The sequence below is a fragment of the Phaenicophaeus curvirostris genome, chromosome 1, assembly GCF_032191515.1.
Source record: "Phaenicophaeus curvirostris isolate KB17595 chromosome 1, BPBGC_Pcur_1.0, whole genome shotgun sequence".
Taxonomy (NCBI): domain Eukaryota; kingdom Metazoa; phylum Chordata; class Aves; order Cuculiformes; family Cuculidae; genus Phaenicophaeus; species Phaenicophaeus curvirostris.
Window position 1 is genome coordinate 128,955,459 of NC_091392.1, and position 15,194 is coordinate 128,970,652.

Here is a 15,194-nt window from a genome sequence, read left to right on the forward strand (position 1 = left end):
CGGTGACCCGCCTCCCTCCGCCCCGCGCCGAGGTGCGATGCCCGGCCCCGCGCCCTGGCCTCGGCCTGCTGCCTGGAGTCATGGAATCATAGAATGGGTTGGGTTGGAAGGGGCCCTAAAGCCCATCCAGTTCCGCCCCCCCTGCCCTGGGCACGGACACCTCCCACCAGCCCAGCCTGCTCAAGGCCCCATCCAGCCTGGCCTTGAGCACCTCCAGGGATGGGGCAGCCACAGCTTCCCGGGGCAACCTGTGCCAGTGCCTCACCTCTCTTATCGTGAAGAAATTCCTCCTTACGTCTAGTATAAATGTGCCCCTCTCCATAGAATCATAGAATCATAGACTCAGAGTCACCAGGTTGGAAGAGACCCGCCGGATCATCGAGTCCAACCATTCCTATCAAACACTAAACCATGCCCCTTAGCACCTCGTCCACCCGTGCCTTAAACACCTCCAGGGAAGGTGACTCAACCACCTCCCTGGGCAGCCTGTTCCAGTGCCCAATGACCCTTTCTGTGAAAAATTTTTTCCTAATGTCTAGCCTAAATCTCTCCTGGCGGAGCTTGAGGCCATTCCCTCTTGTCCTGTCCCCTGTCACTTGGGAGAAGAGGCCATCACCCTCCTCTCTACAACCTTCTTTCAGATAGTTGTAGAGAGCAATGAGGTCTCCCCTCAGCCTCCTCTTCTCCAGGCTAAACAACCCCAGCTCTTTCAGCTGCTCCTCATAAGACCTGCTCTCCAGCCCCCTCACCAGCTTTGTTGCTCTTCTCTGGACTCGTTCCAGTTTATACCCCTTGTCCTTTATTCCAGTTATGTCCTTGTCGCTTATTCCAGTTTATACCCCTTGTCCTGTCACAACAAGCCTTTGTAAACAGTCCCTCCCCAGCTTTCCTGTAGCCCCTTTCAGGTACTGGAAAGTCACTGTAAACTATAAACTTGACCACTTAGAAACTGAATGCCATGTTCCTACAGATTTTGAATGGCTTTTACTCATAAACATGTTCTTACGTTTTCAGCTTTGGAGGCTTGTAAGATCCAAGCCACCTGACCTAGATGCAACATGACTCATTAACAGACTGGCCAAGCCACAAGTTCAGACATGTTGATACTCATTTTTCTTAGTCTCAGTGAAAACCATAGTGTGAATTTCCACAGAAAACTCATTGGATGATTTTTTATTTTGTAGATGTGTGGGGTTTGATTAATAGAAAAAGAAAGCAGCCTAACGTTAAATGAAAACTATCGCAAGACCATTGTTAGAAGACAAGGCTTCTTTTATTTGCTCAGCTGACATTAGCAAAAAGGCTTATTTTTCTGTTGTTAGTACCTTACTGCTAGGTATGGAGAAAGCTGCTGTAATATGGATGAACAGTCACAATTAGCCTATGAGTTGATCCACAAATGCCATTTCCTTGGCATTTTTTATTATTCTTTCAGAACTGAGGGAGCACTTTGTGCCTCTCCTCTCACCCCAGCTGAAGGTGCCAGTGAACTAAATGGAGAGGTGCAAGGGCAGTTGTTTCCTCACAGGTATAGCTTCCAGTTTGCAGCCTTTTTGAGAAATGGCAATAGTAAGAACTATTTGTGTCACAGCTTGATAATCTTCTGTTAAAAAATAAAAACAAAATTGTCAGCTGCCTATTTAGAGTGAAAGTGCATGAAAGCTACCACAACCTATCCATGGTGCTGTCACTGCCATCACTGTTTTGCACAGCTTTTTAATTTATCTTCTCAGAAAACAATAAACTTTACTGAGAATGATGACATCTCTTACAGGATAAACGTCTCTTGACATTCAGTAGGGTTTTCTGATTTTCCAACTCTTGAGTAAGTTTGAATGGCAGTGCAAATGAATCTAGCAGGAAAGACTGCGTTTAGCTGCTTACCTGTTGTCCTGACTTTGAGCCTATGTTGGAAGGGCAGGGTTCCTTACAGATACATTTCCTCAGTTTTTTAATTTGGGTATTACTGATGATATGATGTGAAACCTCTCCATACTGAAGTAAGACAGACATCTTCATCAGCAGATCTAGATAACTTGCATTCAAGATGTTAGGAGAACCTGTTAAAGGCTTTTTATGACCAAAAATTTTGGGCAATAGTAAAGTTTCGGGAGAAGTCTAACCTGCCAGTAGTTAAAGATACAAATGGGACAAGCTGGGTAATTAAAAATCTGTGAGCCTCAGTTTAAAAAATCTGTGAGCCTCAGTTTAATCCCAGGATATTATCAGAGCGGTTAATACACTCTTCTGTTACTAAGTAGAGAATTAAAGGAGGGAAATATAATTAATGCAACCAAAAATAGGTTTATGGAAAACAATGTTTGTCAAGTAAGTGCCCATAGAAACTTGGGTAGAAGTCAGTACTAGGAGTGCAGCCAGAACTCTGCTGCCCTCTTCCCAGTAAAGACACTCATCCCTTGGCCTGGTGAGACCTGCATCCAAAGACACCAAAACACCTTTCTTTCTGTTGTTGACTGGCTGCCCAGTGCTGAAGGTGCCTTGCCAATGACATTTCATTAATTCCTTTGTACGTGGTGTGTACCACTGGAACTGCTCAGGTCTGAGGGACCAGCAGCCTCTGTCTGCGCAATGGGCTTTTCCAAATGCCTCACCTTACAGGTGTGATAACAGGAGTGTCCAATCCCTGAGCAGACTGGCCTTCTCAAAGGCTGAGTGAAAACCATGACGTTACATCAGTCCTGCCTGTTGCTGCCATTGACTAGGACAGCTCGATGGCTAGAAAACCATGAAGTGCCAGGAGAAAGCGGGTGGCTGCAATCCAATTGTCATATCCTTTACTGGGGAGGATCCTTTGCTTCCCAGGCTGTATCCGTGTAGACAGAAGTGACCAGCAGTGCTTCTGAGAGCAGGCACTAAACCACTCAGTAATTGCAATGAAATCTTACATTAGTCCCTTCTCTGAAATTGGATTTCTTTTGTGGGTAAATGCCTCTCCATTAAGTTCAATAAAAGCTCCAGCAAGAGATGGAAATGAAGACATACCTCATGTCTGCTGGCTCAAGTACCCCACAAGGCTGCATGTGTGCCCTGAGTTGCCAAGTCTCTGAGAATACTATAGGAAGAGTGTATACGAAGATCTGTTGGGTAGGGGTTGAATTCCACTCCGGGAGAAAATGCTGAATTTTTCAATGTGCATCTAAGTTTAACACCTGTGTACTTTGTTATAGGCTCCAAAAAAAACCCACCCCAAGCCCATAACTCTTCCCAGGCATGGTTATATACATTCCTTATATGCAAGAAAGACACAAAATCCCTGAGACTGTGCCTATAACTCTTTTTATTTAACATATTAAGAAAATCAACCATGGTCACCTTCAGCGTAGTACCATTCTGAGTTGGCACACAGCTGCATATTATGTGGCGAAGGTACAAATCAATTCTGCAGATCATTTTCTTGAATGGCTGTTGAGGATCTCCGTAGTTTCTGCTTTCACATCATCTACCATCAAATGGGTTACTTGAAATACTGACTTGATCTGTGGTTAGGGACAGACAGACCTGGCCAATAGGCTGGGCACTTAAGCACAGTGATATATTTACTAGCCAAAAACTGCTTCTCAGACAGTGTTGTGGCCTGCGCACACCAACATTTTCCAGCCAAAGATAAGGAAATGTCTATACACATCCACTCATACCAAGAGAAATTACTGAGTTCAGTCAATCGCAGGTTAGAACATGTTCTATGACTATCTCTCTGTGTCTCCCCTCCCACTCTTGGTTCCTGAGTTATACAGTTAGTCTTGGCTTTTGTGTTGGACCTTGTATATCTGCACAGCATAGTGGGATGCTTTATGAAGCTGGTTAGTGCAGCCTGAGAAAAAGCTTGTATATGCAGTGATACCACTTATAGAATTGAGTTTATATTGTCACTGGATGAGCCTGACAGTTGTATGCCATGTACATATACTCAGAGTTATACACTGAAATCTGGATTTTACAAAAGTCACTGACTTCATGTACATTGTAAATAGTTGCAATGATTTCACCTTGTATACATAAAAAAGCACTGGATGTATTTTAGGTAGTCTAATGTTCTTCATCTTTTCCCCTGAGCATGAAAAAAATACTCAGACATACAGCAGGCAAATGAAAAGCAGCTTGTGCCTGCCTCTGCGACTAAGCTCTTCCTGCAGATCTTGCTTATCTGCATTTCTGGACTGGGGAACGCACACAATCCAACAGGAAATTATCTACATAACCATTAAATGCTCGTCCATCTGGTTAACACAAATGTTATGCAAACTTATTCCCACTTAGAGACTACTCTAGGACCACATCCATCAGGGCAATCCTCAGATCCTTGTAAAGCGTGTTTGCAGACAGCCCAGCAGCATTCCCCAGAGCTGATTTTTTTACCACATGCTCTAAAGGCAACAGACCTGTGCATTTTAATTTTTTTTTTTTGTCTGTATCCATTTTTAAAGTACCAAGCGCAGACTTGGAAAACTGCTGACAAAATGACAGATGAAACCAAAGTTTCTTGATCTCCATCCGTAGGAATATAACAGAAGATTTGGTGAGGAGGAACTATAAACCTGCTCAAGTGACCTTACAGCTGGGATGCAGAAAAACTCATAAATCATGCTAACCACTGCCTAGCATTGGGTGCTTAACAAGCAGAATCATTTGGGTTTTTTTAGGTAACGTAGGCCTATGAAACTCAGAACCATCCTAGAAAACATGCATGAGATTCCAGCCCTGCTGTAAGATCAAAACTCTGCTTTCCCCTAATACAGGCAAAGTGTCAGGCTACACACAGTTTTTCTAGCAAGGACGGACCTCTGTGGTGCCTGCGTTCCTGTTTGCATTTCCTCTGCTCAGGTGCTGTTTTGGAGTTGACCTGGGTTGTGACGTAATGAAAACAAATTTATTCTTCACATTTTCTCTGTGGCTTTGTAGTTGTTCCTGCACTCTGCCTGTGTTTGGCTCACCCAGCATCTCCCCCTCCCATTTTCCTGCAGGAATGCAATTTTTGAAGGGAATTGCAGGGGCTATCATTTACACCACTTAGCTTTCCTGTCAGTCAACCTGCTGATAACCAAACCATTTTAAAATAAAGTAGTGTCTGCACTTCTAAATTTGTGTTCATAATTTATGGCATGCCTTTTGCCCATGGCTTGCTTTATCTGATCAGGTTGTCACTGGATTCTCTCTGCCTCAAGTCTGAAGCACTGCAATTTGTTTTGTTTTCCAGCTGAAGATAAAGTAGTGGTCTTCCCACTATTTTTCATCCTAGCTTCCTTTCTCTTACCTTTTTCTTCCCCATGAAAGACTTGGGGCAAATTCAGCAGTCTTTATATTCCAGAAAAATTGTACTTGTGGGCAAAATTTCACTTGGAGCCAATGATAGTTTGGATACAGATTTCCACTTACTCAGTTTATTACAAAAATTAAAGTGAGGAGAAAAGAGGATTAAATGGTTTGAAATGTGTGATGCGTTGCGACTTACCTTTGGAAATAACATACTTGTAGCCTGTAGATTAGACTTCACATTTCATTACAAGAAGGTAAGGAGAAGGTATGGTTTAATTGCAGTCACGTTTATTTGCAGTTTCTATACACACTTTCTAGGTAATCAAACTTTTCCGACACATTTTTTGAGAGGGGTTCACAATGAAACTGTCACTGTTTTTACTAAAAATAAATACAAGACTTAAAGTGTTGCACAGCTCTAAAATATACAAAGGCTTGGATTTAATGTAAACTTTGAAAACATTTTACAAAAGAAACCATCTTTGCAACAATTTAAAAAGTTCATATTTACAAATATTACAAAAATACAAAATGGATGCAAGTCCATAAACCATTGTCTTTTCTGCCAGCATGAACTGGTGCTAGTACCAAAATAGTTACACTGTAACCTTCTTAATTTTTTTTTTTTTAATTCTTTAAGTCATAACCTACAGTATTTCTCTATCTGCCACCATTGCAGCAAATGCACTCAATCACTGACCTTTGGCAAAAGCAAACATATGCTTTATTTGCTACAACTATTCAATGTCCTCTATGCTGCCACAACAAAAAAAGAAAAAAAAAGAAAAAAAGGGGGAAATGTTATTTTTCAGAATGCACAGCTGTATAACTTCAGAAATCATTTCCATAACATCAGTGCAAACAACAGAACAGTAGGTTGAAATGACGGTTCAGTGGTTACCTGATGCATGTACTGTACCCTGTATCAGGAGGTGAGTGATGTTCCCTTCTCTCTACAGCTTGTCCTCTGGTGTCTTAACGGCACACCTGCAGTACTACAGGGGTCCCTGCCTTTTGTCTTCCTCTGACTCCCATGTTTGTAATGAATTCTTTTTCTTCATAGTGGATTTACAATACCTTTTTATTTGGGTTTCAACCTGCTAAATATAAACTAGGAAATTAAACAAAAGAAGTAAGATTCTGTCTTAATGGGTTTGTTCTGTGGCTGTTTCATAGGTGAAGTATTGCCTCACCATTCCAGTCAAAAAATACTTTTAGTGCGTATACATTTATTTATTTATGGTCTCTCTGAAATTATTGATTGGTAATAAAAAGTGATATTTTCAAAGTCAGTTCAGCTGTACAGTTTTGAACAACTCTTTAACTCAGGACTATCAAACATGTTAAAAAATTTCTCCTGGTCAAATACCTAAAGAAAATGACTGAAGATGACAAACTAAGGATTTTCTGCCAAATATCTAAACTTCCTTTACTCATGTACTCCAGAAAGTGGTTATATGCCAAACCTTTCCGCTTAAAACATTCTCATTCATTCTCTTCACTTCTGTTCAGACTTTTTTCTTAACTAAGCTACTAATATAATTAGCCTTTTATTTCAAAAACCTTGTTCACATTACCTTTTGAGAACTATTTTAGACTTTTAGATTTGCTCTTCTTGAATTCACAGCTCTTCAGCTGACAGACCACTCCTCTTCCCAATGCACCTACCACATGCACAGTGACTCTACTTCGCACACCGAATGCAACCAGGCTACACAGGAGGACGGTAGGAAACCCTGAATAATATATTTCTTGTGGTAAGTCGTAGACGAAAACAGACATGAACGTTATGGGGAACAAAATTTGGGATTTGTTAAACCATTCTGACTTGCTCAGACTCTTTGAAATCATAACAGTTTTAGGTAGAACCTTCCTCTTTAAAACATGCTCTGCCCACTTGTAAAAAATCTCAGCTTTATGCATTACATGATTAAAAGAAAAAAAACCTAGTAAAAACCCTTTTCTCACTTCCCTATCCTTTACTTATGCTTAAAGCCAGCTTTTAGTTGATTTCTTTAGTACCAAAGTACGCTGTTTCTGCCATCCTACTCAACCTGTCCTACTGCACACCACAATTCACCTTGCACTATTTTCTCTGCACTAACTCTTCCTCTACTCCAAACCATATCCTATGGCAACCAACACCAACTGCATCAATTTTGGACAAAGAGGGCCTTCTTCTCTGAGTAGTACGGATGGGACTACGTCGATGAAAATCGAGGTGGCCCAAAGGAGAATCAGGCCTGTTGGTTTTATTCTGTTTAAAAATTAAAAGTATAAAGCGACTCACGGGTTAAGTTTTAAAAGTACATGTTCTTGCAGTTTTAGGACGAGAAAATTCAAGTAACTTCAAGTAATTCAGCTTTTATTTCCCTGCCTTCATTTTTATCAAAGCGGTTGCTTTGATTTATCTCCTTTCCCACCCCACCCTAGTCCCCAACCCTGTTCTGTGTTTCTGGTAAACCCAGACAAGATCCCAACTGTACGTGGCTGGCACAATGAACCAGAGCTTTCCCCTTCCTAGTTCAGCAATGAATATAAATAATGCATACACCTACCTATTTCCCAGCTATGTTTTCACAGTGTCATTTTTGTAAATATTTAGGTAGCATGAATCTCATCAGCACAAAGAGAAAGCTTCACTGAAAACTCATCGCGGATATTTACCGATAAATCGAAAGCGTTTCTTGCATGCTTATAATTTATTTGTTTCCTTTACGAACCAGAAACTAATTGTGTTTAAAGATTATAGTTATCAGGTTATGACCGTGTTATGTATCCCGATAGCCTAATAGGAATATGAAAGTTAAGTACTATTTCTTCTTGCATCTCTCCTCTCTGAAGTGATCCCTGCTAGAGTAAAGGCCCAGGGGAGGCTGTGGGATGGGACCCTCTGGGGCTTTGCATCAGACACGACTTTGTTCTGTCAATATCCCGCTTGCCTTCCCCACTTATCCTCATGGTAACCCTCCCAGCTGTGCTTTCCAGTTAGCTTCTTCGGAGCTGCCTTAGAAAGACAAATGGTTACTTTAATCCCATTGCAGTCAGCCTTTCAATTTCCTCAGCTAAGGCGGAGAATTCCTCCTTTTGACTGCTCAGTGTCATCCTTCAGGCTTGTTGCACTGAAAGTGATTATCAGTGGCCATGTGAATTTTTTATGTTTGATATGAAAATGGTATTCACAGAATACAGTTACTACATTTGACTTCTTTTGTCTTCTATCAACAAAGTTGTTATGCAGTAAATTGTTTGCCACATGTCCACTTTTTTGATAATTCTATTTACAAATTTTTATCAAAAATATGGTATTTACATATGCTTTGTTAATTTCTAAATTTTGTTTCATCTCATTTTAGTGTAGAAAAATACCAATCCTCAAGAGCATTTTCTTTTTTTTTTTTTCTCCCTAGGGAAGCACTACAGTGAGGGATTTTTTTCTCGATGGGTGGCTTCTGGAAAAAAACCACACAAATCAGAGTCAGTTTTAACTCTGTGGAAAGTGTATAGCCTTGAAATCTACAGTAACAATGGAAATGAGAGTGGGATAAATCAAATGAAGCCAAAAGAAAACAGAATAGACATACCGTATCTTCCTCCTTTTAGGAAATGTAATGTAATAAATAGCTACAGCTGTAGTCCTCTGTTTCCCCAGCATCTTACAAACAGAGACACATTTAAGCATTGATATTGCCCTGTATTTTTTCTCTTTTTTTTTTTTTTCCTTTTGACTGCTACAGCATTGGCCTCTTATATTCACATCCTTACAGGCTGCGAGTGGTGTTGGCAGCCTGGCCCTGGCACCTGCACAGCCTATGTTGAGCTCTGAGAAGACCGATCGTCGTGGGGGCTGCCATCAGAGTTCTCAGTCTCTCCTTCAGAGATGGCCTGCATTGGCGTGTTGTACAGCCTGCAGCGCACGCTGTATCGGCTGCTGCTGGCTGCCGGAGGGGCCCGCGAGCGACCCACTCTTGAAGACGCCGACATGGGAAAGCTCTTGGAGGAGAATCCTTCCGCGTTGACCCTAGGGGAGCAGGGGGAGAGCGGGGACGATGCATCAGGGCTCACCACAGGGGGAGATTCCTCCAGGCTTTGAGGGGCATCCGCTGTCAGCTCTCCAGGAGACTTGGGCAAAATAGGACTTTTCAGAATTTCCGTGGCAGACATCCTGTAGCTGGAATCGGATCGGCTGCCCTTTTTAAGGAGCAGTAGTTTAAACTCCTCATTGGATGTGTTAGACTTTTTGGCATTCCTGTATATGAGTCCTGGGGACCTCTGACTGCTAATGGGAGCGCCCACGCTGCCAGCTGGTGGCACATTGCTGGTGGGCAGCGTGCTGCTGGCAGGGGGCTGGCTGCTAGTCCCAGATGAAGCTCTCAATCTGTTTCTTACAGAAAGGTCTCCAGAATCCTTTCTCCCAAGAACTTTCCTTTTTGATCTGTGAAAACACAAAGGAACACTCATACATAAACCTTATAGAATAACACTTAATGCTTTTCTGGAGTTTCACAGACTGACTATGCTACATATTAGCTAGAGTTCTTGTAACCCCACTGTCAAATATTGGGGGCTAGCAGTGGCTGATGGCCCTTCAAGCCATGATAGCTCTTGTGAAGTGAATGAGGCACTGAGCCACAGGGTCCCTCTCTACATCACCTAACTCTTCCAAAACAATGTTTGCACTACCAGCTCTTTATAAAGATGACAATGCTTACAGAGTCATAGGTAATAATAATAGTCAGCATAATCTATTCAATATCAGAAATCTGTAATTTCAGTTGTGATAGCAAATTTCAGCTGAATACAAAATACTCTGAAATTGAAGAGATGCCTTCTCATCATTCTTGCTACAGTGACATGCTCACTAGAATAGAGCTGGTGGTCATAATACTGTGAGTAGTTCTCTTTGGAGACATGTGCGCTTCTAAGAGAGAATGACCAGATGTTTATCTGTAAAGCATCCTACACATGCCATGAAGATACTCAAGAGTGCACACCAGACCACAATAACGCATCTTTAAAAAGCTACCTTTTAGAAAACTAAACTCAATAAACTAAAGAAGGTAGTTTCAGGACAAGACTTAACCATGAAATAACTATCAAATAACCATCCTGCAGCTATCGTTAGTGGGCGACTGTGTAGGGCTGTATGTTACTGTTTCCCGTTGCCACAAGGTTAGGCTACCTGTGAATGACTGCAAACAGGTCCTCGGTGGTGCGGGGTTTGTTTGGAGACACAAAGACTTCCTCAGCGTCAGCCTGCGACTCCTCACTCAGCGGAGACACAATAGACTCGTCGCTTGGAGAAGACTCTTAAACAAGGAAAGAGGCCACACTGTGAGTCAGACCCCACCGTGTTTTGCAACAGCATTGTGAATGCGAGGCACCAGTTTGGTTCACAACCAACTGGCTGATACCACCATACAGTCTATCCTCTAATCTAAACATCGTGTACATTCCATGTTGGAGCCCATAAAGGAGGCACTTCTAGGGACTGAAACTGGGATCTCCCATTTACTATACAGCTGTGATAATAAGGCTCCTCTGTACCCAGGGTGAGTGCTTCTCACTTATCTCTTTTCAGCTGAAATGCAGCACAAGGGAGGAAATAAATATCAGAGAAATACTCTCTGAATACATTGAAAAAGTGTAAAATATCTTTGAGTTGGCTGGCCAGCTAAGAGATCAGGGGGGCTCTGTATTTAAACTTACAAAGGCAAGCCAACTGGAAAGCCTGCTTTTTGACTCCACTATCAGCTACATCAAAAGCCCCGGGATCAGGTATAATGCAAAAAAAGTTCACAACTGACCTTTCATCAAAGGCTCATCTGTACCATCTGCCATCTCATCCGCCCTGCTGTCATCAGAGGCACTTTTGGTTGGGATACCTGATGCAATATTATTTTCCTGCTTGGAACTCGCTTCGCCAAGTGAATTCACTGCAGTCATCTCTGCTTCATAGCCAATATTCCCAGGCACATGGTGGCTTACATCGGATTGGTGCTTAAGCTGATCACTGATGGCCACTCCCTCAGCCTGAGCTGGGCTTTGCCCCCCAGACCCAGCTTCCAGCCTCTCCTCACTGCCTGCAGAGAGCTCTCGCTGAGCCTGCACTTGCCAGTTGTCGTGCTCAGTTTCTGCTCCCTGGCCAGGTTTCTTTGCTTCATCATCACCTATGAGGACAGCTGAGCCTTTCTGAAACCCGCCTGTGGAGAGGGCACACATCTGATTCAGAGCGCTTTCTGGCAGGTGCTCAGCAGCCGAGTGTGTTTGATCCTTCTCAGGTTTGATTTCGACCAGACCTACACTTGCTGAAGTTACAGCTTCTTGCTCACAGCTGTTCTGCCCACTGAAAGAGGAGCTTTTCTCTAAAGGAGGCTTTCCCGGGCTGGCTTCTGCTGGGGAAACGTCAATGTATGACATTATGGCCTCATCCGTGGAGTACTGGCGAGATACTGGTTTCTTAGCTAAGAGAGGCCTCATTTTGCCTGGAGAAACATCGGTCGCCATCAAGGTGGTCTCCTGTATGCAGAGCAGGTCTGGGGTGCTGCCTTTCTGTTTCCCTCCTTCAGGCTTGTTGACTGCCCGAAGATGGACAGACTTGAGAACGGACGGGGTGATGGCGAGGGCAGAGGGAGGGCTGGGGTGCAGGGCTTCCCCGACTGTGCTCTGCTTGCTGTGGCTGAAGGCGTGCAGCTGGTGCCTGTGAGCGAAGGGCTTGTTCAAGACATTGTGAAGAGCACTTAGGTCGAGGTGAGTAGGAGGTATAATCGGAAGTTCGAGGTCTTTGTTCACTGAGGCAGTGCCGTCTTTAGAGAGCGGCTGCTGCAGCGATGACTTCCTCTCCGGTACTTTCGGCTTCCTCTTGCTCCCCCCTGGAGACAAGGGTCCCGAAAAGAAAGCAGTTGGAAAAGAAGAGGTGGGTGTCTCCGACTGGCTGGAGTATCCGCTGGAGGGTGAAGCTAAACCCGCCAGCTTCTCAGGGGAGGCCAGCTTAAACTCATTATCGACAGAGGGGAGGGATGGGGTGGTGGCTCGTGACCCGGACTGGGATGTCTGGGATTCAGAGCTCTCTGGTGATTTGATGCACTCTATGACTGTAGTACCCGTAGCAGTGCTCGAATTGGACAAGGACCTGTAAGGATCGCTGGATTTCAAGTCGTTCAGAAGCCAGAGGTCTGCATAGTGAGGTTGTTCGGCACCTTCATCTTTAAAGGAGGGGATATCGGCAGTGTCAAACGGAGTGTCCTTTATCCCACCATTGCCCTGGTCCACCCAGGCGAGCTCCTGCTTAGCTGGCAGGTTGGGGCCTTCCACTCGGGAAGGTGTGTTTGAAAACTCAAGGGGCAACTTCATCTCCCTGGCAGTGTGAGAGACATGCTGCCCACCGCCGATCTTTGGTTCTTTCTTGTCAGGAAGGTCGGTGCTGCTCTCCGATTTCCTCAAAGAGGAGCTACGTTTTGGTGGGGCTGGCTTTGCCTTTGGTTTCTTCAGTGAGATGCTCTGCCGTCCCGGCCTCCTGTGGCTCATGCACTCCTGCCAGGTGCAGTCAGCCAAGCTGGAGGTCACACTCCCAGTCTGGCCACTCTCGGAGCTCGTAGCTGCATAGTTGCAAATATAGCTTTTATTACCCTTGAGACCGCAGTCAAAGTGCATGGAGGTATAGTATCCTTCGGTATCCACAGAGAAGTGTGAGCTAGTGTCTGCCTTGTCAGAAGGGCTCTTTTCTAGGAAGCTGTCATACGTAGCCATGCTGGTGAAGCTGGGGCATCCCAGGCTGTCAGCCTTTGGGCGCTCGGGGCTGAAGTCTTGGCGACAGGAGGCATCGTGGTGATGGTGCAGGTAGTTCCACTCGCTGTCGCTCGTGTTGCTGTTGTTGGGGTCGTCCAGTAAATCTGCCACGGTGGAGGTGAAGGAGCTTGCCCTGTGGCCCCTGACCTTGTCCACGTGGTCACCAAACTGCTCTGTGATGAAGACGCTGGACTCTTCATTGGCATTGGGAGCGGTGTTGAGTGACAGCTCAGAGTCACAGTGCGAAGAGCCCGTCAGCGGAGGAGAGGCAGCAGGAGGAATGGTTTCGGATGTCTGGGAGGGACATGTGGAGCTGCTCCCGCTCCAATTGCCACTGGAGGACTGGTGGTCATCTTTCTGGTCCATGTGGCTGCTGAGCAGGACTCCTGCTGTGGAGATAGAGTGAATGGGGCTCCCGAAGGTGTCCGAGTTGGATGAAATCTCACAGCTGCCTGAATCGGCCATCCTTGACAGCCGCGATCTCCCTCTCACGCCGATGTTGTGTTCAGGGCTATGCAGGTGCTGAGGACAAGTTAAACCGATGGGTTGGCACTCTTGTGAACCCTGCTTGCTCAAGACCTCCTTCCCCTTTTTCGGGATCCTCTCCTGGCTGGCTAGAAAACACTCCGCCTCATATCCTGCATTTTTGGTGGCGGCATCCTGATGTCCCTCACTGGCTCGGGCACCCTCGCGAGGAAGGCTGCGTGAGCGGATGCGATTGTTGACAGTGGCAGTGAAGACGGCATCCCCATTGTCTGCCAGCACTAAGATGTTGCCAGCAGAGTGGGAGAGGGAGGCGACGACACTCTGCCCCCTCTGGGCACGGATCCGCCGCCGCGAGGGAGCGGCTATCAGGATTTCTTCCGTCTGGCACTCCGAGTCCCGGGTCCCTGACCTCCTGCTGCTGGAGCCGGAGAAGTCTGGGTTTGTGTGCACAATCACATTGCGCTCTCTCGCCACTGGCGATTCGTCTGAATCTAGGACACACGGAAAGCCGGGTGAGTGGAAGACAGCTTCCTGGCACAAGACAACCCGCAGAGCAGCCCAAGAAGCATTATCTGCTGTATTCTTTCTTTTTTAATGTTGCTGAGCATTGGACCAAATTTAACTTTGCTCTAAAGAGCATATAAGGCAGACCTCATCCTGGAAAGGTGGGGAAATTCTCCTAACCTGGCAATGTGATCTCAGTTCTCCTATTTCTGCAATGTGATCTCACACAAGCTGATCTTGCTGTGGTAAATATTAAGATAAATATTAAGTTTTCAGGTTTTGTCACTCTATTTCAACTAGTTAAAGGCAGACTTCAGGAGCAGCTGCTGGACAAAACACTCTGTGAGTTTCTGAAAGTAGTCCTATTTTGACTACCTGTCTGTTTAGAATTCCCATTATCTGATTCTTTACTACCAAGAATATTTGCAAGGGGACAGGATCCTTCTTTCATAGGTTCTCTGGTTGCTTATTCCCTACGATAAACATGTTCCTTCTGCTTCCCATTGAGCTTCATGGCAACGGACCAAGGTACCAGAGCCATCTTCAGGTGCAAATGAGCATTAAGAAATAAAGATACTGTTAGTTTTGTTTAGGGTCAGTACCAATTTTACACTGTATTTGCCCTCAACAGAGTTGCTCCTAATTTCTGGCAAATATACTTGGTAATAAAGAATGAAAGGAAGGAATCAAGGATGACCGTGATAAATAAAAGCAATGTTCAGCAAAGTTTCCCCTAGGGTGCCAGCAGCTGTCTCTAAGCTGGATATCCAACTGCTCATCTGAGTGAGTTACCCGGCTGTTGTGACAGCTCATCATCACTTTGCGGTGCAACATCTGTCAGTTCTTTACCTTAAGCTCCACTAACGCAAGAAAAAACTTTCACTTAATCTAGTTACTTTTTATGCACGTAACTATGGGTTCATAACAGAAATAAAATGGAAAAAAAAAAAAAAAGAACTGATTAACATTTACACGATAAGAGCTGAACACGTACATCTATATTACTTGGTAAGGCCCCCAGTCAGTCAAGGCCATATGGAGTAATATAGCTTTGCTTACTGTAGTAAATCAAAAAAACAAACCACATAATTCCCAAACACCACAAGCATTTACACTTTTGAGGTTTCATTTCTTTGGAAGGC

At 44.4% G+C, this 15,194-nt stretch overlaps 1 protein-coding gene across 3 annotated transcripts in view; it reads right to left on the reverse strand.

Annotated features, from left to right (window-relative positions):
• Positions 1 to 5,545: 5,545 nt before the first annotated feature.
• Positions 5,546 to 15,194, reverse strand: part of NHS (NHS actin remodeling regulator) — a 250,881-nt gene continuing 241,232 nt past the window's right edge. For all 3 annotated transcript variants that reach the window (XM_069874323.1, XM_069874333.1, XM_069874341.1), the window contains 3 exons: positions 11,082 to 14,039; positions 10,457 to 10,583; positions 5,546 to 9,709 (listed from right to left, as the gene is read on the reverse strand). In XM_069874323.1, coding sequence (XP_069730424.1) covers positions 9,085 to 9,709; positions 10,457 to 10,583; positions 11,082 to 14,039 — 3,710 coding nt within the window. In that variant the 3' untranslated portion in view covers positions 5,546 to 9,084. The remainder of the gene's footprint in view (positions 9,710 to 10,456; positions 10,584 to 11,081; positions 14,040 to 15,194) is intronic.